At 40.0% G+C, this 27873-nt stretch overlaps 1 protein-coding gene across 2 annotated transcripts in view; it reads right to left on the bottom strand.

The window, feature by feature from the left end:
* UBE2Q2 (ubiquitin conjugating enzyme E2 Q2) overlaps window positions 1-27873 on the bottom strand; it is a gene marked incomplete at both ends in the record, with an annotated part of 35166 nt that overhangs the window by 324 nt on the left and 6969 nt on the right. Inside the window, 11 exons of one of the 2 annotated variants that reach the window (XM_079540859.1) lie at window positions 1012-1078; window positions 1704-1799; window positions 2000-2048; window positions 3331-3389; window positions 3725-3815; window positions 6088-6148; window positions 10431-10515; window positions 17294-17434; window positions 18192-18248; window positions 19712-19816; window positions 22146-22250. In XM_079540859.1, coding sequence (XP_079396985.1) covers window positions 1012-1078; window positions 1704-1799; window positions 2000-2048; window positions 3331-3389; window positions 3725-3815; window positions 6088-6148; window positions 10431-10515; window positions 17294-17434; window positions 18192-18248; window positions 19712-19816; window positions 22146-22250 — 916 coding nt within the window. The remainder of the gene's footprint in view (window positions 1-1011; window positions 1079-1703; window positions 1800-1999; window positions 2049-3330; window positions 3390-3724; window positions 3816-6087; window positions 6149-10430; window positions 10516-17293; window positions 17435-18191; window positions 18249-19711; window positions 19817-22145; window positions 22251-27873) is intronic. The other variant, XM_079540860.1, reaches the window with a different exon arrangement.

The following is a 27873-nucleotide window of genomic DNA, read 5'->3' as shown; positions in this document are numbered from 1 at the left end:
AAAGATACCTTTTGCAGCAGCAATAAATGCTGTGAACATTTTGTGTACAGTTCCTGTTGCAGCAGCAAACACTGCAGTTGTGGCCAGCATGCAGCTAGAAGTCAACAGCCATGCTGGCTTTTGTTGCAAACTAAAAAAGCAAGGGATTCAGTTAATGGCAAGATCAACACATCATGGAGTTGGAAAGCATCTTAAAATCTTCTGTGATCTTCTTCCTAGCAGTCCAGAAGGCACTGTTTGTTTTAGAAGTGGGAAAACCGAGGTGCTCATCACACCAAAATACACTCACGTCATGTTCACAGCAACACCAGTTCCCAAAGGACACTAATCTCTGAAGGCAGAGCTGGGACTAATTCCCTCATCAGGAGAGCAGGTCACCAACTCTGCTGACTGCTTTTGTACAGCACATTACTCACTCAAACCATCTAAAACCTCAGGTCATCTCTGGCCTGCCGTAACAAATGCAATTATACCTCAAGCACGTTAATATTTGCTTTAAGCAGCCACGAGAACATAACTGGCTTTAAACAGAAGAAAAAAAAATCCATCTCCCATTCCCCAGCCAGCGCACCTCACTTGGACTTCTATTTTTTGAAGTGGAAAGACAAGCCAGCAACCATCTTCACTGGTTACTATTTCTCAGCGCTTGCCACATGAAAACAAAGAGGCAAACAACCTGCCATCCAACCTTCACTAACACATACACTCCAATAGCTACAGTAACAACAAAGCTACTAGGACAGCTAGTTGAAAAGGAAGCTCAACTCCTTTTTGAAAAGCAATAGGAACATACAGAACATGTAAGCTGGAGAAGTTGCAAAGATGATTGGTCAAGTTACTTTAATTAGAAAGACTACAAGCCCTTAAAGATGAGAAGCAGAAACACCATCTCGCACCTTCCCAACCCAACCTAAGGCATTCCAGCACCTAGGTTTGGCAGTTTGATTGCTGCCAAATACCAAAATCCTAGGATGCTCTGCATACAAGAACAGAAATGCAAGGCATACATACCATTTTTCTCATGTATTTGTACTAGTGACTTATAGGACTGCTGTGCTCTTGCTAGGTTATATTGATTCTGAAAGGAAAAAAATCCAAACAACCCTTGAATCAGCACTTAAAACGCCAGCAAGCGAGTCAATTTCACTGACATATTTACACCTCTTCTGAAAACAGCATTTAGAACTCCAGAGCAAGTTGCAATCTGTTAGCAACATGCACACTTGAACTGAATAATGATTTAGATCAGTTTTGAAGGGCTCAAGTTCAGGAGTATTTGCATGGCAGTATTTTTCATCCTCTCAGGAAAACTGGCAGGCACTTAATCCAACGAAGGAGAACTTCTTAACATCAGCATACACAAACCTGGCAGCAAGGCTATCTGTAGCCCTTCTCACAGCCAGGATTCCCAAATCTTTCTGGTTTCCAATTCTGAATCCACCCTTCTCTTCCCCAGGTATACATCTACTTAAATGCCCTGCCCAGCCAACGCTTGCCCTCCTCAAATGTTTATCTTTCTTTAAAATCATAGTTAACAGCCAAGAAAATGATCACACATGCACCAGACACGTGTGACAGACAAATCAAAATGCAGATGTATTTGCAATGACAATTCTGTCATGAAACATCTCCTACACAAGTCAGCAAAGCAATGGAAGAAGCCTAACAACGATCTGTGCAATTGATACATGCAGTGCATTTACCTTATTGGCTCCAAACTGAACTCTGGCTTTTCCTTTGACTAAAGTGGCATTGATCTGCATGATGACTGATTCTATTGAATAGGCACTGCTCCAGCCCTGCAGGAGGAAGAAAATAAATGACATATACTTGCTTCTTGTGCTCATTTTGCAAATCTGCTTTGGAAGGCATGTTTTGTATGGAAATTATTCCACACAGGGAATCAAAGCTACTACCCTCAAGTGCCCTTCTACTGAAAAGTGCACCCTTCACTGTTAGTTGTGGCACTTCTGTAGTGAGAAGAAGAGTTGGCATTCACCTGTTTAGTAAGAAGTTCCATGCATAATGCACCTCCACCTAGGACGTATCTGGAAATAAACGTGAGAAGAAAATGATATTTGATATCAATTGGTAAGATACAAAACCATTCACAGCACAAATTCTCTCAGGCCAATTGGATTTTTCCACATACAACTGAGATGCCCTTCAGCCATAACCTACTATGGCAGCTAGTTAGCCATAGCGTAGGGAAGGTCAATTAGTGCAACGAGACAAAAGAAACTGCTTTCCTCGGCCACATACACAGTTAAAATCAGCAATGCAGCTATTCTGCACAATTGCTTACATAGTAGCCAGACCATGAAAGAGGAATGCTGCGTTTTGTCACCACACTATGGATGTGCTGATGCAGTTAAAATCCACACCACTTCTGTTAGGGATATCGACACAATTTCAAACAATGTCAGTGCAACTATTAACCAAGATTTAGTTGCAAACAAGCTAAAGCTAATCTTCACTTGCTCTTTTCCCTCTAAAACATATTTCAATTTCAATAACACTTCATCATGTCATGTGCTTATAGAATTCAGCAGTCATTCATATAGCATTCAGCATATAGTATTCAGCACAGAGTGCCTGGCTGTAACAAAACCTGACTGAGGAGGCTGAATTTACCACTCCTAAAAGGTGGTCTCTGCTATGATCAGTGCATTTGAACAATGTCCATTTATATGTAATTTATAAGGAAATAAAAAGAAGAGCAATTAAAACCAAATCAAAACCACCACCAGCTGTGAGAGTAGAGGCTGCACTGCAGGAGACACTGCACACAATGTTTCAACCAAGGTTTAGATAACTTGGAGCAAGTGCCAATTAAATACTTTAATACTTTCAGTTTAGCATTTGAGGAGTTTTTAGCCATAAGTTTACAGCAGTGTTACCAAAACAGACAAGAAAGACCCCTTCAAAGCAACAATGCAAAACCACTGCTATGTGGAACAACAGGAGAAGTAAGATTGTGTTAAAAATTTCAGAGATCAGCTCTCAAATACTACAGCTGATGGAGACTTCCAATGCTGGACCCAACTTCAGCAATTCTAAGCTTAAAATTCAAATTAAGGAATTGCATCAAGCTGGAAAAAGCACTCAGCTGTTTGCCCACTGTTTATGCTACTTGAGCAGCACATCTCCTTATCATGCTGAGCCTTTCACCAAACTCAAGGTCTATAGCAGTTCATGGCTGCTATTTTGGGAAAATATCTCTAAGTCCACCTGCTGGTCTCAAAATGTTCCCTGCAAACCCAGGCAACCAATCTCAAGTAATAATGTTTTGTCACAAAGTAAGAATTCTATAAAGCAACTGCAACTTACCCTCCTGTGAGCACAGGAGATACTACTCTCACAAAGGGAGGATCAAAAGGGAAGTTATCCTGAAATACATAAACAAAGAACAGGTTAAGAACTATGCTGTAACACTGTTTTTTTCCTAACCAGGAACTATTTCTGTAGCCTTATTTGGCAAATCAGATTTAAAGCAGTAACATTTTTCACTTCTGTAAAAAACACCTTTCCACAGTGCTGGCTCACAAGAAGCCTGTGGGAAGTTTTAGTGCCACACTGATAGCTACATATTTTTTTTTTTCCTCCTTAAATGTTACACTTTACTTTATTCTATCTTCACCCACGTAACAGCTGAGGGTACCTTAGTCAGTTTCTACAGTTGGCTACAAATCTAACCCCTGCATTTCTTCCCACAGACACATACCTTAAAAGAGAAGTTGAGTAAAATGTATTCCACGCCTTCTTTTTCTTTCAAGACCTGAAGATCACTATGCAGGGGGCTGTCAGGATCAACCCTATAAAAGGAGCAGGATGAATCCTGGATTAAGTTAGTATTTTCACTACCTGTAAACAGTAATCACTCTTAGCTCCTTCATGCATTTATAGATTACAAATGGTAATTTGAAATTAAACACAAGAAAACGTTTGCTCTCTTGAGCAAGAAACACTTTCCCATGAGATCTCCATGAAAGCTTGTTGCAGTTACACTCCCACCACTATCAAATGTTATTTGAACACGGATAGCAAATAAGCTTTTATTTGAAAATCAGTCATTTTAACTCTCTTCAGCTCACTGAAGATCTATGTCCCGTTAGAAGAAATGCGTTAAGAGAAAGGCTGCACTGATCTGCCTTCAGCACAGCTAGTGAGCCCTTCATGAGTACACGACTGCAGCGCTGTTAGATGTTACATGTAGATTAACCAGATGTTAAACGTGATCCGCATCTGCGAAAGCACTGAAGTCAGCAGTGTCTGCTCTCAGCAGAATTCCATCACTTGTTGCAAAATACTGGTGGCAAGCACTCTGGGTGTTAATTCAGACACTGCGGGATTAATCCAACCCGAGCACTGCCACCCCAGAAGTTTTGAAAGAGACTTGTCAAAAAAAAGGCTGTAAACAAGACAACAGATGTTGTTAAAGGGACTATGAGAGTCCAACCCTCTAATTCATATGAAGCCACAAACTCGAGAACCCATTTCAAATTACCTGAGCCCTACGTCTCTATCTCACAAATCAAAAGCTATTTCAGAGAAAAAAATATAAATCTTTCAGTGCTGAGCAACCCAGCAATTCCAGCCATAACCAGCACCAGACCAGTTCAGAATTACTTGTTCCAGTAACAATAACATTCTGCCTGCAAAAGAGTTCATCTCTGTGACATTTACACACAGGCCATTTGATTACCAACACTTTTTGCTGGAATGAATAAACACAATTCTTTATGCCTTCACAGAATGGATTGCCTTGGAAGAGAGAGCCCTTAAAGTCCACCCAGTTCCACCCCCAGCTATGGGCAGGGACACCTTCCACCACTATCACGTTAAGCAAAGCCCCATCCAGCCTGGCCTTCAGCACCTCCAGGGATGGGACACACAAAGCTTTCCTGCACAGCCTGTGTCAGGGCCTCATCTCCCTCTCCGTAAAGAATCCCTTCTCCACATCTAATCTGCATCTCCTCTCTTTCAGTTTAAAGCCATGCCCCGGATCTCTTTTCCTAGTCATTCTGGAAGTCATCTCTTGCATCCATTCCATTGCTTCTCCCTCCTCAGAAAACCAAACCTGCTCACAGTACTTGAGAAGAAATTTCATGCACTGCACATTATTTGGCTGTCTAAGCACTCCATCAAGAGGTCCTTCTGTAACAAGGGAATGATTTCTTTTCCTGCTAGTTTCAGCTTCAAAATGTTCATATGCTTTTGATGACACTAAGATGGAAATAAAACTCAGCAGCTGGTGACAAAGTCATAGAGATTTTACCACCAAGACAAGGCAACAATTCCTAGAGACACATCAGCTATTCTGCTGACCAAACTTAAGTCTTTGTATCTGTGCACCATGATGTAGCTGAACTAGAGGAGTTTTTCCCATCTCTTCTTCTTTTGCAGCCACCAAACCTGGTTTTCATAGGCTTTTCCTTCCTACAGGTAACCTTGTAGGATGATGGCAGATAATCCTGTTACTGGAACTAAATTCAATATAATGCCTTTAGAATTAAAGTATTACACTTTGGACACAGCAATATATGAGCAGTCACTTTCTTCTAAATTGGTTTGGAGATCATCCATACCCAGTATGAACAAGTGAAAAGCAGCATATTAGAAAAAACAATCATGTAATAAGTCATCATTATGTTACGCCTCAAGATTTCAGTCCTACGAGCCTGCTCAACTAATCCCACTAAAACAGTTCCTTCTTATCTCTTAAAGGAAACCAGCATTTGTATTTTCTTGAAATTAAAAACAAGTTCACCCAGACAAAACTTCTGGACAACTGATTTCACCATTTGACATTTCATATTTTGGAGCAGCTTTGGAAGAAAGGTGGAAAAGTAATAAAAGTTGTGGTAATACAGAGAGTTGGCTGTGCAAGGACTGAGGGGTTTTTTTTGCATTTTTTTGTTACCTACTTTTTTACTATAGTTCAATATCTGTATGCATTGCTATCTGGCCAAGCTGTAGCCACACACTATTTTACAGGTTCTGACTAGAGTTTCTCATTCCAAAGCAGATTTTGTGCAGCAATTTTAGTAGATTCTTCAGAAAAATGAAAGAAGTTTAAGAACTTACTTCAGAAGCTTAACATGCCATTCATACAAGCTGTCATTTACCAGTTCCACTGAATATATCCCTGTGGAAATATTAGATAGAATTAGCTATGCACTACAATTTTTAAAAGGCAAAATGTAGTATAAGCTCATTCTTTAAGTACAAATACTGTCAGTAGATGTAAGCAATGAGTAAGATACTGAGTCACATCTTTTCCTCAATAGTAGAAGCACTACTGAGCAGCCACAAAGGAAGAGTTCTTTCATTTCTATATGGAAAAGAAAAAAAAAAAAACACCTGCTCAAGTAAACATACTTCTCTGGCTCCAAAACCATTTCCCCTCAATCCGGTTTCCTTTCAAACTTTCCATAGCTGTAGGACTCCAGCTTGTTTAGAACCCAGTATATTTTAATCCTAGTACACGACCAACACGCTTTTTAAAAACACTTATCACACAGTTCAAGCATGCAGCATTATATTTCACAGGTTCTCTTAACAGCATTGGCAAATAGGGACAGCACCCCAGCCAGTGTATGGAGTGGAAACCCAAGAAGATGACATTGCACTGGATGAAGCACACTCCCAACAGCTGAACAGAGCAGTGAGAAAACATGAAAGATGCATCAAAAGAATGGCTGCCCTACTGCCACCCACAACTCATGTGCTGCTCCTCCAACTCTGCTGGTTACCATGGACTGGAACCACCCTGAAGGAGTAACCTGTGCTGGTCGTAAAGAGCTGCACTGTACCAAATCAGCAGCTGTAAAAGGGTTCTTTAAAGACGTGCACAGCTCAGGACAGATGTGAAGATGGTACTAAGAGAAAGATAAGCTACTTGGCCAACCTTTTAATCATCCAGATTAGGAGCTGAGTAGTATTTGTGTGTGCTCATGAACAGCAACAGTGACACAGTTGCTCACTGCTTTGATATAGGGGATTTTAAACAGCACTACCTACAGTTGAGTTTTGTTGTCATTATTTTGTTCTTAAATAGTCAAGATCTGTTATTTGCAACCAGCTCAGATACATTTTTTTTTTTTTTTTTTTTTTTTTTTCAGTTGAGGCAGTAAGAGGGAAAAAAATTACTCAAGATCAATTCATCTAACCTGATTAACTTCTACATACTGGTTTCTGATAGTTCCTCAAATAGAAGAAGGAAACAAGATGGATTCCCCTCACTTAGAGATGTTTGTTTATTCCACTAAGAGGCTATCCATATCCATAGAGGCAATCAAGTAAAAAAGCAAGCACAAAGACCCATGAAGCAAGCCAGAAGTGAGGAGACCAGAAAGTAATAAGAAGAACAGCCTCTCTGAAAGCAGGCCATTTCTTGCTTACAGCAACCTGACTAACTACAGATAAATCCCACACAATCTCTGGATAAAAGCAATTATATGAACAACAAAACCACTAAAGACATCAACAGAAATTATTTCACTTAATTATAAACAAAGTGTGCTTCCTTCTCCCTTCCCCATCCTCTCAAAATTATTTGATACCTTTAAGAGCTTTTTCTCTGTGAACTCACCAAATCCCCAATTTTGCATTTAGAAACAAGAGAATTCTTAGTTTGGAGGACTTATGACTCCTGTTATCCAAAAGATTAATGACACTGTCTGAAATACAGCTGAGTGTTTTAATTTGCTGGATTTATTTATTTGTTTTGCTAGCATTAGCTTATGAAAGCAGGGTTTTCTATTTGTCTTTAAGAGTAGTTTTCAACTAGACTTTCCAGGCAGGTCAGCAACTCTTGTTGACAGCAAGTCTGTAGTTCTATTTTCTTTTTCCCCTCTCCTCTACTGTCAGTCCTGAAAGCACATAATGTCAGAGACACTAAAGTGACATGTAAAGTAACTCCATGCAACTTAAAAGCAATCTTTGATTTTCTGGCTTACATTGAAAAAAACAGAAAAACAAAAAAGAAAATGGTGTGACGTTTCCTCACAATAGTCCCCTGAACCTGTAAGCATCACAGTGATAACTTTTATATGCACATAGCAAAGCAGTTTAAATTATGGGGAAAATGACCACAAAAACAAGCACTCAGAACCAAGATCACATCATCTAATCATGGCCCTGCTAAGATGGTGACAGCTATCTCACAACAGAACACAGAACAAGGCTATAAAAACAGGAGTTATGCACAAAAGAAGAAACTGACACTTAAATTCACAGGAGCCCCGCAACTAAGAGAAGCCATAAGGAAGGAATCCAGGTGTGCTTTAAAACAAATAGCATCATTTACTGAAAAAATTAATAAATGGATTAAGTAGGACGGTGATTGTGCTTTGAAACACCATCAGCTTTATAGTATCAACCTCCACTTCAGTTAGTTATTTCCAGTTTGCTCAGGGAAACAAATATTCTTATCAGGCACTTATTTATACAGGGAGATTTGAAGAGCAGGAGGAGTTGCACAACTTCAGGCAAACAAGACAGCTCCTTGACTGGGACACAGTGCAGTTACAAGATATTCTTACTTGGTTCTGTTCAGACTGCTAGAGAAGTGGTATGGAATTACACTGTTAGAGAAAAGAGTATGTCATTTAGCTACACAGATTTCTGCCAGAGAGGGCAGTAATGCCTCTTGCCATAAATAACGTCACAACCTCCTATAGAATAGAATATTAGAATTAAAGAAATAGTTGAAGTAGTGATTCAGAAACACCATGCAGGGTGTTTGAAGGATCCCTTGTACTGGTAATGTGTCAGTTTAGAAAGCTTCGGTAATTTCTTGAACCTGGGAATTCTCCCACTGGACTTCTACAGCTTCTAGAGATTCACACAGTGTTCAGTTGCAATCTTTGTAGACATTCCTAAGTCATGAACCAATGAGCTACTGAACTCATCATTCGGTGCATCAACTTTCTTTTCTTGCACTCATTCACAGCCAGGCTAGATGGGGCCCTGAGCAACTTGATATGTTGGGAGGCAACCCCATCCACAGCACAGGGGCTGGAACTAGATGATCTTTAGAGGCCCTGTCCAAACAAAGCCATTCTGTGACTACAGGGGCTCCTGGCTGCCCCTCCAGCAGTATCTATGCTATTAAGGGCCATACAGTTTTTCCACAGTCAGACTTCTTATACACCATCCTTCTTGTGCCCCTAAAAGCAACCTCTGAAGACCACACACAGGCAGTAAAGTATCCCCCATGATTTAGCGAAGAACCATTTCTAGGCTCTTCCTAACCCTTTTAATCCATTCTCTACTGGATAGACAGTGATTAGGTTTACTGGCAAGCTGTTGTGATCAAACCTGACAGTATTAGGCTACATTAGATCAACAGGAGGTTACTACTGTGTTTAGAGCTCGGACATTTTACCACCATGGTACCTTAGCGCCTAAAGCTGTTTATATAAGAAGTGAACATCACTGATCAAAACAGAGGCCTACTACCTCTTCAAATCTGTCCTTACATGTACACATTAAAGAACTACGTACACATTTGGTGGCATTTTAATGGTTAGGGAAGCAAATCAGACAAATAGAAGATAAAGGATTCAAGTTTAGGCTGACTTTCTAATCTAGCATTCCTCCTGTTCTCATCCTGCTCTGCACCAGATGCCTCTCATTCTTGGCTGCAGTGATGGAGCTGGCTATTGAACTGACCTACAGGATCACAACTTGATTGAAATGCATCTAAGTTCTGCTTACTGTACAATAATATGCAGATAATTCAATATGCAGTTTCCTTTGCTGAGCTAATTTAGACAAAGCCCGTATGTGGAGCAAAGAGAACAGCCAACCACCTACCTAAAAGCTAATCAATGCTTCTTATCCAAACAAACTTAAAAAGACAAAATTTTCTCTTCATTTGTATCCCTACTTCAAAGAACATATGGAGGTCAGGATCAGATAAACACCATCACAAAATAACAGAACTAACAGGAGCATAATTAAAATTAAACACTGTGTAATAACAAAGCCTTTTGATACTGAACACAAATTCCTACTCCTCAAAGCATACTGTGTGAGTGTCACCCGTTGGGACATGCTCACAGCTTTTGCCCTATACACCCGGAGAGCTGAATTTCAGATAGTTCTGAAAACTCCCCAACTCCCCCAGTAGACATCTTAAGATGTGCCTTGTAGCCATCTCACCCTAAGAGTACTCCCACAGTTACAGTCCTGTTGTTAATTGTGGTGTGAAGGTTTGCATAACAAAAAAGAACATATTAGAGGATATACATCCTGACTTCCTTTTACTTTATAAATGCATTGTTTTATACAGTAAGAATACATATAATGTATCTATGTAATTTTTTAATATCTATAGATATACACATACAAATACGGAACAAAAAAGATTAATAGGAAGTATTTGCTAGGGGAAATCGTTCAAAGAATCTGAAGTATTTTACCTGTTTTATAACTCTGTGATCTATATATATCCCTGAGTTCCTTCATAAGTCGATCTGAAGCCTGAACTGACCCAGAGACTGCCCCCTGAAACAAACAAGAGACTCATATGAGCAAAAAATAATATTGGCAAACAGCTTTATTTGCATAAGACATTGCTTTACTTCAGTGTTAATAACAATACATTGATTTCTTTACTAGTATTTGATTTTTAGAAGCTGAGTACTCTAGTCAGCAAAGAAACAAGACGCTCCCCTCAGAGCAGCACTTTCATAGAAATACAAACCATTACATGGTAGAGGTACTATAGTAAAAGCTTTTCATCAAGGTAAAATGACAGGTATATTTTTCCATAAAGAATTTAACCTCCTTGGCATTTTGATTTCCAAGACAGATCTACAATACACACAGAGTTTACTTCTGGCTTCATCTCATACACACTGAAGGAAGGCTAAAGTTAATCCTAATTAAAGCTTCTGCATTCCAGGTTTTACTGTTTTCTCAGAATTTTACTTTCATTTGGCATGAGAACAAGGTACAGGAGTTGGGAATTACCTACTACAGAACACCAGCTTTTGTAAGAAGTGTGAGAAGCTCAGAAAACGTACAATATTATTATTGCAGTAAAGAGAAAAGAAATCAACAGCTGTGCAGAGAAAAAGCAAAGCAAATTTTAACATACCAAATATTTTGTCATGACATGTCACATTTATGCAACCAGAGCAGAAATGCCCTCTGCTCTTTTAGAGCTCAGTTTAGAATTACTTGACATCCCACTGAGAATTAAGCATACGCCTTCTTTCCTCAGTCTTGCAACAGAAGATATGCCACTAAAGTAAAACCACCTTTCAGTGACCTGCATGCAAAACACAACAGGCTCTAAAATACGCCAGTAATTCCCAAATTAACAAACATCAGCTATCAGGTAACTCATGTCCTCTCATATCAACAACTGCTGGATTGCATACATTCTGCATGCATGCTGAACACTGAACTTCTGCGACCTCAGCATTAACCATTCTGTCTCAATTCCATCAGCTCTAAAGGGAGATTGTACTTCTTCCTCTCAAGAAATTCATGTGTTTATTTAGAAGAACACAGTGATCAGAAATACCTACGTTACTCTTTCTGTTTCAATTCCAAAGCTAATGGGAAAGCCTTTGACACTGAATCTTACATGCTACATAATTACTCTGCTTCTACATTTCGCCTAAATGACCACATCCAAGACTTCTGACATAAACGCCAAGGAAAAAAATAGCATTACAAGATTTAAAACATGGAAAAAGCCTCCAAACAAGGTAAAAAAAAAAGATATCAAACCCAACTCTATTGAGTTTTAAAGTTGCTTGTAAAGTGGCTTTCACTAGAAGTCAGTTTTCCAAAGGAACATTATTCCATGAGATCCATGCAATTCTCTGCTGCTGCCTGGACTTCAGGCACTTCCACTGGAAGACAGATTAATACATATGGATCATCAGCACTGTTTCATGTTTAAGGAAAAAAAAAAAAAAAAAACCAACAACAACAGAATAAAGTTCAGTTCAGTTTCTATATAAAGCCCTGAGTGACTAGTCTGTTTTCCTACTCCGAGTCCATTAAAAGAAATAAAGAGTTCCTAGCATTTTCTTTTGGATACAATGAACATCCACAGACAAATTATTTTTGGACAGAAGTTAGAATTATTTGTGGAAGAATCTGATCCTGCTAGAACCATTGGCCTTACATCTGAAATGTCATCCCTGTTTGCCCGGAATCAACAACTGTATGTACACCTTGCTTGTAGGATCAAATTATTTCTTAGTAAGGATTAATCATCAAGTACTCCTAATGGTAAAGCCAGTTAATTGGTACTAAGACCTCCATGTACTCCTTTGTTTTCGCTGCTCAGTAACATCAGATAATACGATCAGGTTCATACTGTAATCTGCAGACTGCTCTTTCAGGCTATTCATTTTCATGTTACACTCTAATTATGTAGACTGCCTCAATTCCACTAGTTTTTCTTAACGGGTAAGCATGAAGAATGTGTTTTGTAATTAAATATGCAAATAAAGCCAACTCCTTTCAACTGACTTCACAAAATCTGCATGAAGACAGGACTCGAGAGAAGCTCAGTTTGCTGAAGGCCCTGCATACACTGTAGAATCAGACAGAGAAGGAAGGGATTACTCTTCTTTAACTGGAAATGAATACAGTTCCATGATAAAACAGTGGATGTTTACATACAGGCTATTACTTGCAACTGCAGCCTTAGTGGATATGGTTACAGTCTGCACATATGTATTAGAGAGCCTCTCCTATACAGCAAATGAACACTGTTTATACACTTTATTTGCTGAAAAAGGAAGAATTACATTTAAAGAGATAATACAATGCAGCATTAACTACCACTTTACATAAAACGTCTGTGCTCTTTCACGCTCGTGTTATGGTACTGTCATGAACACGTCGAGTTCAAAGGAGCGCAACACAGGACTGCCAAGATTTGGGCTTTTCTCAGTGCAGAGCTGAGCAGTACCTTTGCCTCATCTGCTCTATTACTTTCTGAAAGAGAGAATTTGCTTAATCTCTTCACAGAATAACAGCTCCTAAACAAAAATAATGTAAAAGCAACTTAGATTGTCAAACACAACCTCTGAAATACTACTTTCCTCCCAGCATTTTTATTTCCATCAAATCAAGCTACTGAATTTCTGTATATAATGTTGGCAGTTCATGTAACCACATGAAACCTGTAAGCATCTTCTGTGCTGTAGTGATTTACAAAGCAAAACATAGCACACCTACGCACTCCTGAACTCCCACTGTAACTGCTGATAAACAGAACTGCTATTTAAAAAGAAGTTAAGTAGTCTCAGCAGACTGTCTCTAGCCACTGTGACCCTTTTTCCTAGGAGTGGCTTCCCACTGTGCTGCCCACTGCTTATACAGCAACATTGAAGTTAGTCTGGATCCTCTCAGGAATCCGTAGACCACAGATCAGCAATCCGTGACCAAGAGAAGGGAGTCTAACAAGCTTAACTGAAGAAGTTTAGCGTAAGAGCTTAATTTACATCCTCTGAACTGCCTTTGGAGGACACTGAAGAGGAAGCATAGGGAGATTCAGCGTTACACCTGATGGCAGCTAAATGCCACTGCTTTGAAACAAAGCCTTCGTTATCAGCGATGGAAAGCTTTGGCCCAAGCCAATACAGGTGTTATGTTTCACAGAAGCACTTCCAACCTTCATTGATATTTCAGTGACAACACACGCACTCATGAATAAAAATCATTCTAAAATAGATAAACAACTTCAGGAAAGCTGCAAATTCAGAACTGAGCACTCAGAAGCCAGCAGAGCTCACCTAACCGTGCAGAGATCACAGCAAACGCCACAGCTTTAGCTGCCTGCTGCACTACGTCTCTAATGATCGCTCCTGCAGCCTCAGCTTTCCTCCTTTGCACATTCTTTTATGGCCTTCCCACTCCTCCATAACACAACTACAGGCTGTCGCTTGAGTTATCCAAGGCAGCAGGCAGAAGTCACTGCAGTTTTAAAATACAGATACCAGATTGTCTGTCATCCCTCTGATCCAAGGGACATCGCCACACCTCACTACAGTACAGTAAACTGCCCCACCAAAACACTTCCAATAACTCGGCTGCAGTACCAAAAATTATTCGGTAAAACAGCAACAAAAGAAGGAAATTCACACAAAATAGTGAGATGAAGTCTAAAGTGACTCCAAAAGCACTGCAGAAGACGAGTTTCCTCCACCATCATTTGGTGCTCTCAGTATTTGCGGAGAAGTGTACACTGCATGGAGAGAGACCTCTGAAAAGCAAGCAGCAGCAAGTCATTACAGATGTGAGTTAATGACTCTAGTTCAGGGATTTCTTTTCATTCCCAGTAAGCAAGTAGTTTGTTCTTAGAGCTATCACAATGTTCAGAGAAGGATTAATTCTTGCTTCATCTTATATATATTTAGGGCTACTTCCTGATACAAACAAGAATAGGATTATAGATACTACCAAGGGAAAAAAGTCATTTGTAAAATAGACAGATAGACATTCTGAACTTGTATAAAAACCACAAACCCTAAAAACTTCTAAAACTGAGCTGTGAGCCACAGAATCCTGTTTTTAACCTGCTAGGAGCATGCAGAACTGGAACTGCATGCATTACTTTCCTATGGGAATCTTTAGTACAGTCACTGTCTGCAACCTTCACATCAGCCAAGGAGAGAGGAAAACCTACGGACTTGGGCCAAAAAAATATATGAAGAAATTTACAAGCCTTCTGGTTGCATTTGGCATTAGTCAGAGCTGTCCGTTAAGCTTTAATCATTCCCTCTTCCAAAAAAAGCACATAAATGGGATGGGTTTTGGTTTATTTCCCTCTACTGAGGAAATGAAGTATATCAAAAGAGCTGTAGTCAGTGTGGGAAAACAGACAATGTTCAGGCAGTTTATTTCTGTTGCAGAAAGTCATGCTAAGAAAACCCTTTAAGAAAGCTCATGGAAGAACTATGCAGATTTAAACTGCTTTACCTCAGGATGCTAAGCAAGATGCTGCTGCCTTACAGATTGGGTTCTATTAGAAGTTCCATGTTTCTGCAGTGCGAAAAGCACATCTTAGTGCTACTGGGTTAGTTCTTTCCTGGGTCAGCGGTGTAACTACACTTGTCAGCTCTTAAGCACTAAGAGTAAAGCTTCAGAAGTCCATTGAGAAATAATTTAACCAGAGCAGCTATTTCTGGTGACCCACAAAAATATCACGGTTCCCCAGCAGCAGTTTAATACACTGCTCCCTGTTCTCAGCTGACCTTATTTATGCACCACCATCAGCAAGAGTGTGCTGGCACGAGAATCAACTATTATGTAAGTAGAATCTGCTGTTGTCAAACAAAAGAAATCACTGGCATTCATTTCAGTCCTATTAGATGAGGAGGGGGAAAAAACTGAAAAGGAAAGGCAATGGTTGCTAAATGGGAAAGAGGAGACAGCAAAAGGAAACCTGCAGCTTTAGGGGGCTTTCCACACCAAGGAAGAATGCTAACACTAAAAATCTTTCTCAGTTTCACTGAAATTTAGGCAACATAAGCAGACAATGCCATTCAGGCTGCAAGTGGTCTCATTTCTTCATTTGTAAAGACAAATACGTCCAAGTAATAAATACAGAAAAATAGAAAATTTCAAAAGGTATTTGCTCAAAGTTTAATAAAACATATTAAGTTTAAACAGAAACAGTACGTGACCATATTGCTTATGGTTAGTTGTGTCTTAAAATCCTTCTGTATGGCAAGATCAGTTTGGTGTCATGCAAAGCAGCTCTTAAATACTGAATGTTCTGCAGAACATAGAATTATGTGCTGCTTGGGTTGGGGTTTTTTTTTTCAGTTCAGCAGTGGGACAGGAACAGAAGATCCACATTTGACTAACTCCAAAAGGAATATTGCTGTTTTATTTTCTCTGCAAAGCTGCAAACTGAATCTCTTCTCCAAGTTAAAGCATCAGTAGCATAGGAAAGATTTCTTCCTCTCTTATGTGGAGTTATTTAGTGCCAGTAGTTCACAGGAAAAAACAGACAAGATTCTGCTAACTCAGAGAGATCTAGTAGACTGGCTCAGCTGCCACTGAACACTTAGAATGTGTATAGTTTCTGCTACAAATGAAAAGAACTTTACAACAGTAGTTCCCTTGAGTCTAATTTTTGAGAACAGTTTTAGATAAAATTTACTGGAAAAATAACAAAGTTTAAGAAGCAGAACTGACAAAGCTAGTTACTCAGGAGAAAAAAAAAAATAATAATCAGGCGTTCCCTACGTACCAATCCTAAATCCTATTCCTTCCCTAAACACATACAGGCCCACAGCTTACACCTGACTGCTACTCACATTCTCAACTATTACTTGAAGAGAAACAGCACATCCAGTGCCTGGACAAGATCTACACATCTCCTAACTTGCCAAATAGCATTAAAAAAGATACATATGGAAGAGCTCAAACAGCGGAGGGCACCACTTCAAGCATATTCATTAAAGTGACTTCAAAAAAACCCTACAGAACCCTTACCTTTAGTTGAAATTGGTCATGAGCAGAAGTATTGAGTTTCATGTCTTTTATACATAATAAGCCTCTGTGAAACACAATTTTCACTTTTTGGAAGCCAGCCTAAGTAACAAATGTTGTATGACATCACTCTTTCTTATGTGCATCTTTGAGCTCAAAGCTTCCCTTGAGCTCAGCGTTAACGAGCTGGTGTTAATGGTGTTTCTCAGCCTATCGACAGTAACTTAAAATCCATACAAGTCACTGTTCACAGTTCTATGTCCTCAGGATCACTGCCATGATAAAGCTTGCTTTATTTATGATAAAAGAACTTTCAGCACTTTCCCAGAAACTTTCAAGATCTCATCTGCAAGGAGAATTACTGTTCATAACAATAAGCACCAAGCAAGAAACATAAGGGCAGCCAAATAGATGCCTCTGGAAATTGGATGTGCAGTTAAATACCGTTAACAAGTGTGAAATAGGGATTCATATATAATAGCTGACACTCCTGAAAAGACAGAAGCTGCTTCTTTCTCCAAAAGGCCAATGCCACCCTAATCCAGTTTGACATCAGAAGTTACACTAGCATTCTCACAGACTGGACAAGAGTGCTTTGAAGCAGTTTTTCTACCTTTGTGGAATGCTTAACTAACTTCATACGTCAAAGATTTTGATAAAAGATGAGTCCAGATTTTTGTCCTATGTGTGCTAGAAGTTGTCTGTATGTTAATTTATCTTTAAGTGTGTAGCAGCAGGCTTTATTTCCTGAAAATCATTTCTGTTTTAAGGCCAGGAAGACAGAAAAGAAAAAAATACTTAATTAACTCACATTTAAGTGATCTTGCCTTTGATTTTTTCTGATTTTTTCTAAGATTGCAAGGTTCTCTTTTTCAATGCCTTCATCCTCGGATTTCTTCCCATCAACTGGTTCCTCCTCCTTCATATCATAGTGATCCAGATCTTCAATGTCCTACAGGGCAGAGAAAGGTTCCTTGTTAACAGCTATGCTCCTCTTTAAGGGCACTTACGGGTTCAGTCAGTACACTGCACAGCACTACATATCAGTGACTGCAGCGATTGCTGGATGCCATTTCTGTTTTGCTTTGACCCAATTCATTCAGCCAACAGTATTCAAGGGAAGCATAAGGAACCCTTACAATACAAATGAGAGCCAGATTCACAACCTGCCTGTGATTATAAAAACAAGCACAATTAAACCTCTATGAGAAATGAAGATTTCCCACAGAAATAGTAAATTAGCCTATTGAAGTGGATAGGTAGGTAGAAACTAAGTCCATTCCAAAAGCATACAAACTTAGCTATCTCCAAGATGCTTACAAAAACAGACTGTTTTTCATTTTAGAATCCTAGCTATTTTACGCTTCTGGCACAGGGTGATGAACACACCTGGCAGGGCTACAGCAGCCCTCCAAGAAAGCTAAATAGCAGAAAACAACTTGTTTTTTATTCGAAGTGAACATTCTGGCTGATGATTAGATGGAGCAGCTTGGGAAATGCAAGACAAGACAATTTCATACCTCCAAGTATCCTGAGCACATGATCCAACATTTCAGTTCTGAAACAGTCCTAAATTTTTTAATAATCTTTTCTGTTGAAGTTTAGGGAGACAATATTTCACAGTTCTGGCTTAATAATTAGCCAGTCACCGCAGAGCACAATGCCAGTATTCCACTAGATTAGGATAACAATCTCATATGCATACATACTTCACCCATATCTTCCTCCTCCTCCTCCTCCGACGTAACTTCTTCTGTCGTTCCATTCTGCAATGTAACAGGGAGGTTACTGCATTAAATGCACACATTCCTTTCTTTCAAAAAATCAGGAAGTCTTCTAGCAAACAGTAAATATGAAAGTTACATTTATCAAGGTCTACGGAAGATTGAAGTTTAAATGGAAGGATACACAAAGATGCTTTCCTGGAACATGACAACGAAGAAATACTTGAATGAAACAAAAATAAATAGAACGCCACAAATTCACATTAAGTTCTAAATGGAAACTTAAAATTCAGGTAAAGACATCCTAGTTTTGAGACAGCAGTGACATACAATAAACAAGTGGATTATAACTCATGATGTCTTAAACCATGAAAATGAGATCACAGCTCTGACTGGAAAGCACACATACGCTAGAGCTCTATAAATTCATGGTTCTTGGCCACACTACCTGGAACTACTGCTACACCCACCAACATTATATAGCCACTGTTATTACATTATCTGATGACATACTAAAGCAGTACACTGGGTTGCTTTTTCAGAGCTTTCCATTTCAGGATACCACTTCAAGCTCAGGAAGTTTGAGCTGCAGAAATAGTTGGAAGCATTATATCCTTCTCCTCTATTTACCCTTTTTTTGACAAGTAAGGAATGCCCCTACTGTACACAATGCAAGGTACTGGATGGATCTTCTGTCTGACTTATCAAAGCCTCTTACTTAACTTGAAAATTATCCAAAATTTCCAGCTGTGAAACTCTTTCATTATTTAATTTTAGAGTTTCAGAGCATAAACAAGACTCTTCAATGAAGCTGCTTCCTAATGTTACAGACCTTGGAGTTGCACAGCCATGTGGGTGGCCAAGAGAGAAGAACTATAGCATTACTGTTTGGCAGAAAACCAAAAATCAAGCAAGTTATTTGCCATTATTATAGTATGGTCACCACAGGAAAACCATCTGTTACACTAAAAGAGTCTTTAGAAATTGTCATCTTAACACGTACAAGCAAAAGCAGACAAAAATCCTATTAAAAATACAAAAACAACATGCTCACTGTCAGCTACCAGTTCTGTTTTCAGCACAAAACATTTTAGTCAACCAGAACATTTAGCAGCCTTTCACAACTCTCAATTTGTCAAGTGCACAAGAAGTAAACAAGACACCTCAAGCAGATACTTTCTGCCCAAAGCAGCACACGGTCCTGATATCCTACATCTCTGCAAGAGGCTGAAAAGGCAGGAAAGCATCAGTAGCAAATCAATTCAAGTGCACGTTGTAAAATGTATACTCTTCATAAAGCAGCATACAGTGCTTTGTTGTATGAGGCTTCAAGGCAAGGCTGTATGTGGCACTGGGCAGCCTGGTCTTGTGGTTGGCAACCTGCTACATTGCATCACATCTAAGTTCTGGCTCACACAAAAGTTTTCAGCATGCCACTGTAATCTTTCTTAGAGTTGAAAAAATAATTCTTTGATTTCCATAAGGTGTCCTCAGGTTTAACTTGCCTGTCCAGCTGGTAACGGCTGATCTAACATTTCAACATCTGGATGCTGAGGAAGATTATACAATCTGCAGAGGTCACATATTAATCGCTTCAGCTGCTGGAGAAGCTATAAAAAAAAAGAAAACATGAAAGCATCTATTTAAACCAAGCCACAGAAGAACATATTTTGAAGTACTTTTGCAAGTTGGTATTAACTTTCAGTCAACCTACAGCATTTAAGTCTGCAAGTACTAGAATAAAGACACCTCTTTTTGTCTGCAGTTGTCATAATAAAAGCCACCACAATGGGATACCAAAGACACAGCAAGTTAAAGATGGCTTCTCTCTTTCTTCTCGCATCACGCTGAAAAAAAAAAAAAAGTGAGCAAAAGAAGTATCTGCTCTGGCAGTGTAGTTCATTGCAGGCACAGATCTCAGAGCCACAAATCACTTGGGAACAATCACAAGGCTGTATTCCTCAGGACATGCTGGTGCATTCCACTTTCCTAGTTTAAAGAGCAACGTTTTAAAAACAAAATCCAGCTAAACCCACACACCACATCCTGGATCCCTCTTCAGGGCACAGCAAGGCAGCTCCAGAAGCAAACCTAGAAACACTGGCACACAGTAATCACACAGCACTGCAGCAACTTGCAAGCTTCCAGACAGACCAATTCCTAATGCACTGCTACACAAAAGCACGAATTTCATCATAAACAGGGAGGCAGGAACGTGCAGCTGAGAGGAGGGATCCCCTTCCTTGGCAGAGGTCTGCAATTCAGGGTTAGCTCAATGCAACTGAAAAACTGCAGTTTAATTTCTAAAGCAAAATACTTGATACCAGTCTTCCTTCCTGCTACATTTTTCCCCTCAAAGGAATTCATTTCACACCCTTGCTCCTTCGGCCATGGATCACCGTAATCGTTATCCTTTATGCTTCGTTCATATGTATGAAAGAATTATAGAACAATTTGGGCCAGAAGGCACATCTGGGAGTCAACCCCATGCTCTAAGCAGTGCCTAGCATGATTTTGTATGCGTTAGTGGTAAACAAAGAGACATATCAAAAGGGGCAGCAGATTTCTGTCTCGTATTAATAATTTAAATGCATTTCCTGGCTAACTTAACATGCTTGGCTAACATGCAAGTATCGTAGGAGAGTTTTTACCACATCAAAATTTACCATGTCAAGTGAAAAGCTTCAACATGCACAGCCTGTCTAATGTCCATCTGAAGAGCATGCTTTTCAGTTTCCCAAACAGCTGATAATCAGAAGTCGTAAAGCAAACAGAAAGGGCAGAATAATATCAATGGACTTCAGAGATCTGATGAAATGCATTCAGCACATTTGCTCTGCTGAGCTCCTGGAAAGCTTAATGCCATTTCTCATTCAGCATTTTAACTGTTTTAACAGTAACCTTTATTATGAGTTTGAAGCAACATGAAACAACACACCTTTAGCTGAAGTTAAGTGAAAACTGGTTTATAGCTTTAAAAAGAAAAAAAAAAAAAGCAAAACACTAAGTTGATATAAATTAGCTTTGGCATTCATTTCTGCAGGCAGTTCCTTATCCTTTCTACCCTAGCACAGGAAGGGTGTGTGCAAGCTCCTCAAACTTCCTTGATGAGGGTGTAAAGGGTAAAGTTGGAAGGGAGAAAAAACACTCTATACCCACAAACTCAAGCCTTTTGACCCCAAAGTCTGATTTTGTAAAGTAACCTTCTCTATTTTGTCTTCATTTTGATATTACACGCTGTGGGGCTGATTCCTGAGAAGCCAGTGGGCCATCCACAGGTGCTACATCAACTCACCACTTTTTAAATGGGCAAGTACAATTCTGGTATCGGAAGCTGCTTTGTTACAACAAACATCAGTGGTCTGTGCCTGCATGCAATTCAGGGCAGCAAGTCCCACATATTTGTGACAAACATTTTCCACGTGCAATCTTGTATACAGGTAAGCTTTAGTCTGAAGCTAACAGTCACATCAGCTTCACATTGATCCCCTTCTGTAGAAAGGAGTTTCTGAAGAAAGGTGATTTGGCTGAGCTTTCCACTATTAAACCGCCCTGTGTCTCCTTAGGCAGAGGTCACCGACCAAAAACCTGTATTTAGCATTTCCTTAGCTCTTTTCTTGCTTCTATAGCTGATGTAGTTTCCACACAAAGAAAACACTACAAGTGCTATTTTCCCTCATTGAGTTCTGATGCATTTCTCTACTTATTCTCAGAAAGCCTGAAACTTTTTGGGGCTGAGACGTGACTACAGTGAAAAGCATTAAGTCATCTTCCTCTTTTTGTTTTAAGTCTTTTGGATTGCTTTTTACGTGCACTCTTCTAGAAGAGGAAACTCATGCTTGCAAAGACCCCAAAATAAACTCTAAACTGAACCCATTAATGTGAAAAAACTTGAACCAAAAAAAAAAAAAACCACCATGTAAAGCAACCAGAACTCACCAGAGTATTGCTCTTCTTAATATCTTCTAGACGTTCCAAGACTGAAGTCAGGTTTGGGTCATCTGATTCTACAAACCATATTGGTGATGAAGAGGGGTAAGATTCCTGTTTTTAAAAAATAACAACGAATGAACAAAAAAGTTCAAAGCTTTTAAAGCTCATTCACATCCAAACTTTGGCAGTGCAGTAACATCTCATCTTACCCTAAGCTGGGTAACATGGAAGAAAAGTAACACAGTAACTTGAGGCAACTCAAGAGAAGTCAAAGGAATTCCAGATAACTGGTTCTTCTAGTATTACACTGTTCTCATCTGGATCAAACAGTGGACTTTCAGAAAAGTTTAAAGTCCAGAGGGCAAGTAGAGCAGAAAGAAATAGCATAGAAATTCAGTAGAGATGATGATTATATATAAAAAAATATAGAATTACAACTAGAACATATCAGAGCATGGATATAGTTTTATTCTATTTTGTCACAAGAATACAGATTCCTCCAAGCAGTATCTATGACAGCAACAACACATGGAGGCTTAAGATCTCCTCTGGATTACTCAAACTGTTCAGCTCAAATAGCATCGACTCTCAGACCAGAGCAACACAGTTCAAACTTCCTGCCTTCAAGGCAGGCAAAAGACAATGCCAAAAATGCCTTTTTTTCCTTTGCACCATCAGGTAGCAAAGCACCATACCTTGCCATTGTTGAAGGTCATCTCAAACCACCATACGTACTACGCACACCAGTAGGTACTACACACACCAATGGATCCCTGCAGTTGTTTGGCAAGCACCAAAACGCGTCCTACTGACAGTGAGCGCAAGTGGGTTCATAGGACTAGCAATCCATCTCATTTTACACAAGCAGCCATGGTCAGAGCACACACAGCACAGAACAGATGTGGCCCACAACCACCTGCAATCCATGACAAGCAGCTTTTCTGTCACTAAACTGGCACAGCAGACAGCCTTTCAAGAAGTGCTAGCAAGACCCTCGTTGCTCCTTTCTCCGCCGGCAGGAGACCAGGGGCAAACCTAGAATAAGATGGTTGTTGTCTGCAGACCTTATCTGTCCCTAGTCTGGAGGGCCTATCAAATAATCTTCAAAAACTCTTACAGCAAATCTTTCCTCAGACAAGGACATGACTTGCAGCTCAGGTCTGACGAGCAAGAAACCCCACTGTGTGTTTTATCACACCACAGAGGCTACTTGAACACACTGATGCCTTCTCAATGAATGACAATCCTCCTCATTCCAAGTCCTGACACATGCAAGGAAACATAGCAGGACTTGATGCTGCCTGCCTTATGAATGTACGGCATATATAAATTACTGTAAGTCCCCAAAACACATTAAACATTCATTTTTAGCCTGCTTTAGCTTTTGAAACACAAACAGAAACCATGGTTTAATCTGACAGGCTTCTCTTAAGCACTCAAATATATCAGTACTCATATATATCAGAAAAGTCATAAGTCTAACTTCCAGCTCACTGCAACACTTTTTAACTCTGCAGATTTGCCATAGAGTATGTTCTTTTACCCTAATGTAAATGGCACCGAATTCTTCCTTCTTTAAGTAACACATATTTATGGAAAAGCTGAGCCTCGTGCAGCTCTGAGTCACTGTATTTTGAAATAGAGAATTCACACACAAACTTCAAACAAACATCCTGACCCTGAGATACAAACAGGCTGATGAGTTTGTAATACCAGCGTGCAACAAGAAATGGAGCTTGTGGTTTGTGAGGTCAAAGAACTGAGCTGCACTATAGCCAGTTTTGTTGAGAGTTAACTCAGCTGTTTCCTGTGTCTGCATCCTATAGAAAGGAGAGATGGATTTCATACTTATCATGTAAGAAACACAAGCTTCCCAAACATGAAGACATAACTCATGAGAACTAACCTAGAAAAACAATTCTTTTCTACTAGATACCTGCTGTTCAAAATACTAATTATTAATATTTCCCAGTGACTAAAAACAAGATTACTTTGGTCCTATGACTGCACAGCTGACCTTCAGCATCACTGCGTGTCAAGCTTAGCTGCACAAGCATCAACCACATTATTATCCATATTAAGTTGTTAAGCTCTTCTAGGCCACTGCTGTAACACGGCATTTTCCTGCTCTCTACAATTAAATGCAAAAATTCGTCACAACAGAGAAAGGCTAAACATTCAGATCTGGGCAGTTTTCTCAAGCTAATGCACGCTGTACAGCTTGCAAAGCTAATGCAATTGCTCAGGAAGCCATGACATGCTGGGATGACATCACACCTAGCGTGCACTGAGGCCTGAGGACAAAGGCTGGATGTTTACAGCCAAGCCAGATAGAATTACAATTCATGGGCTCATCACTTCTACAGAGTCTTTGTATCAACACCAGGACAGACTGGGAGCTTTGTCAACACCAACACTTCTGGTGCTTCTGTTGCAGAATACAGCAAAAGGATTGAGTCTCATAATAAATGCACCAAAAAACAAAAACAAAGAAAGAAAAGCTCCACATTCCTGCCACTGGAACAACTGGCATTACCATTAATTACCCAACAAGGCTGTTTTACTTGCACTGCTCGATAATCTTCACCTAGTTTCACAAACCCCCAGCAATACTGTCCTGACGTCAGCATGAGACTTCAGCTGCTTCTCTATTTCTACAACACTGCTTCGAGTGTGAAGTTACTAAATTAAAAAGCAAACCCCCAGCCCACAACCCTCCCCTGGCCAACCCAACCCCACAACACCTTGCTCACATCCCTGACACTGCCACAACCTGTGCACAACAGCTGCTACACCTAACACAGGAACACAACATGCCCACACATTTTATTACGATGAATGGTCAGAAAATTCACTTAAACCTACATCTTCAGCATCACGGCTTAAAATAACTGTTACTCACAGCCACTTCTTAATTTTCTTTGATTTTTTGATAACCTTTGATTGAGTGCTATTTTTTTTTCCTTCTTTGAAATCTCCTTAGTAAACTGACTAAATAAAAGCCAGCCAACTGGATTCCATTTCCTAAGCTTTGGCAAAATCTCTATCATTGACAGAAATCAGTACCATTCTTTTTACATCTTTTTAGAACTTAATTACAATTTTTCCCTGTGTTTTAATTAAGAGTTCTCTGGGAATCTCTTTTCTTACCAAGACATTCAGAAATCACCATTTATGAAGCAGCCCACAGGACACTGAACACACTGTGGTATTCTGACACTTCATTTTCACATTCAGGGAAAAAAATTGCACTTCTACATATGAAAGAATTCTAATTTCCTTAATAAACTAACAGAGCAGCAATGCTGTTTTACATAAAATAAGTATATGCAGTGGGAGGTTTAAAAGTCAAATTTAAGGAGGGTGTGGAGGGGCATGGTGAAGGGAGTAAAGCCCTTACCCACCTGCCTTTGATCAGCAGAACACCTGCACTTTGCTTTCTTTGTGGATTTGAAGACTGCACAGGACATACCATTACCTGCTGCATGGCTAAATGCACATCAACAGCAAGACACACTTTATTCACTGGAGTTCAGCCACAGAGAGATCCTTACCTACCCCAGAGCCACAGAAAGCAAGCTTCTGTTAGCTTTAATTTTCTTACAGTCTTCCTGAAGTCACAGACCAACATCTGTACCAAAGCATGAACTTTGAAAGGAACCTACATCAACTGACTAAAAAGCACACATCTTTTAAACACAGAAAATCACTGCAATACCACCTTGAAGTTCAGTGACTGCAGCCTATGCTGCCAGACAATCCCAGACAATACTGAGTGCTCTGCTCAGAGCTCCAGACACTGCGAAAGCTCAAACATCTTCACAGAGGCAGGTGACAGAATGCCACAGCCCTTATCCTATGCAGGTTCTGCTCACACGTTCATCACTCCATCACTGAATACCTTCAGAAGCACATCATAACACACTCATGGCTTTCCTCTCCAAAACATTCTCCAGAGAAGGACGCAAATGTAGCAGAGTGTGCTGCTTCAGAATTGTTTATGTTATTAAATACAGCCACAGCAGAGAAGTCAGCGTCGAAGGCACGTGCCTGGCAGAAGGGAAAGGCCATCACAAATTGCATCTCTGTGGAGGTACCTGTAACAATCACAAATTGTTCCAAGCAAAAATAAGCACAGCTTTCTGCACACACAAGTCCTGTTGACTGCAGAAGGCTACCAAAGAAAAACAGAGGAAGGGAGAAGGCAGTGAAGATCCCCAGGAAAGACTTCACTAAATGCTGCCTTCCGTCCAGCACATACAACAATCACTAAGCTTGTGACACAACCTAAGCTATGTCTGTGTTACATCCATGGCTCTATCTAGGCACACACACAGCTCACGCATACATCACTACCTTAGAAGAAGCCATAACACACACAAGCAAAGCAGCAAAGACAAAACTTTACTTTAAATGGTTACAAACATGAATGCAGATGTGGCATCACAGCTCATATGCTTCTTAGGAACAAGTCTTCGCACTTAGTCAGTTCTTCAAACTATTTTGTCTACTCAAGATGTCCCACCTGCTGATTCTCACATGTGGAACTGCACAATACCTTTGGAAAATGAGCCTTAGTGGACTGCTTTATCAGCTGCTTAACAACTCACCCCATAAAGGCAGCAGGCTGTATGCTGCCCAGCACGCCACATCCACACACAATTAAAATATCAACTGAAAGCATAAATGCAAAACGGTCATTTTTCTGATAAAAGCACAGTTACTTATCTTTATTTTGAATAAACATTTTACTCTTCAGGTCATCACCATAAGGCAATATGCCATCAATTCATCCACACAAATTCACAGCAAATGCTCTTAACGCTTCTGTAGGGACCCAAAGTCAAACGCAGCAGGTCTCTGCTCAGCCCTGAAGCTACACTACACGTGGTTTTGCTGACTGCACTGCACATGACAGCTGCTGAGGAGCAGTGTGAGATCTCCACAGATGGAAACTGCTGTTCAGGATCAACACAGAGAGTGAGCTAAGTAACATTCTTTTGCCAGTATCATTGACAGATGTATCCCTGTGTGCCTGTATTCTCACCTAACAGCTGCCAGGGAACGGGTGTTTGAGAGCTCACAGTCCCAGTGCATTATACAAGCATTCAAGCTGGTAATGGTTAACCCAATAAGAAGCTGGACACATGCACTGATGAGAAAGATGCTCTGACAATCTGATTCTGCAGTACTTTGCTTTCACCACTAGCAGAGTACCTTAAGTACCAAATTTCTGAAGGAATTTCAGTTACTGGTAACTATCAACTTAAAATCAAGAGTTGTTAATCACCTGTTTTTGAAACGATACCTCTTCTGAATGTATTTATAGGCACTATCAAGCCCAGTATGGCTTCTAATGAGGTTAGAAGCAGCATTTATAGCTAAGTTCCAACATGCCATGCTCTGCCCCTGCCTGACTCTTCCCAGCAGATGTGCTCTTGCCTTTAGCACTTTGGACATGCAAAGCCCAATGACACTTCTGCTGCCACCCAAAAACCCAGGCTTACCCTTCCTCCTCTCCAGTCTCTTTATCTTCAGAAGTGCAGGTCTTTCAAGCATTCAGTCAACCCACTCCGTACCACTGAAGGCATGGTGCCCTTTCCCCCTCACAACCAAGAGCCTTCCTCTTTCCTGCAGCCCCACACCAGGCTCCAACCTCTCACACCCGCTGGGACTGCTGCTAAGCCACCTACCTTCAGGTTACTTCATTTACAGTCACTTGTTCTCTTCTTTG

This window comes from Tetrao urogallus (assembly GCF_951394365.1).
Source record: "Tetrao urogallus genome assembly, chromosome: 11".
In the NCBI taxonomy this organism is placed as follows: domain Eukaryota; kingdom Metazoa; phylum Chordata; class Aves; order Galliformes; family Phasianidae; genus Tetrao; species Tetrao urogallus.
Note: the sequence above shows the minus strand (reverse complement) of the source record. Positions and strands in the feature narration are given on the sequence as shown.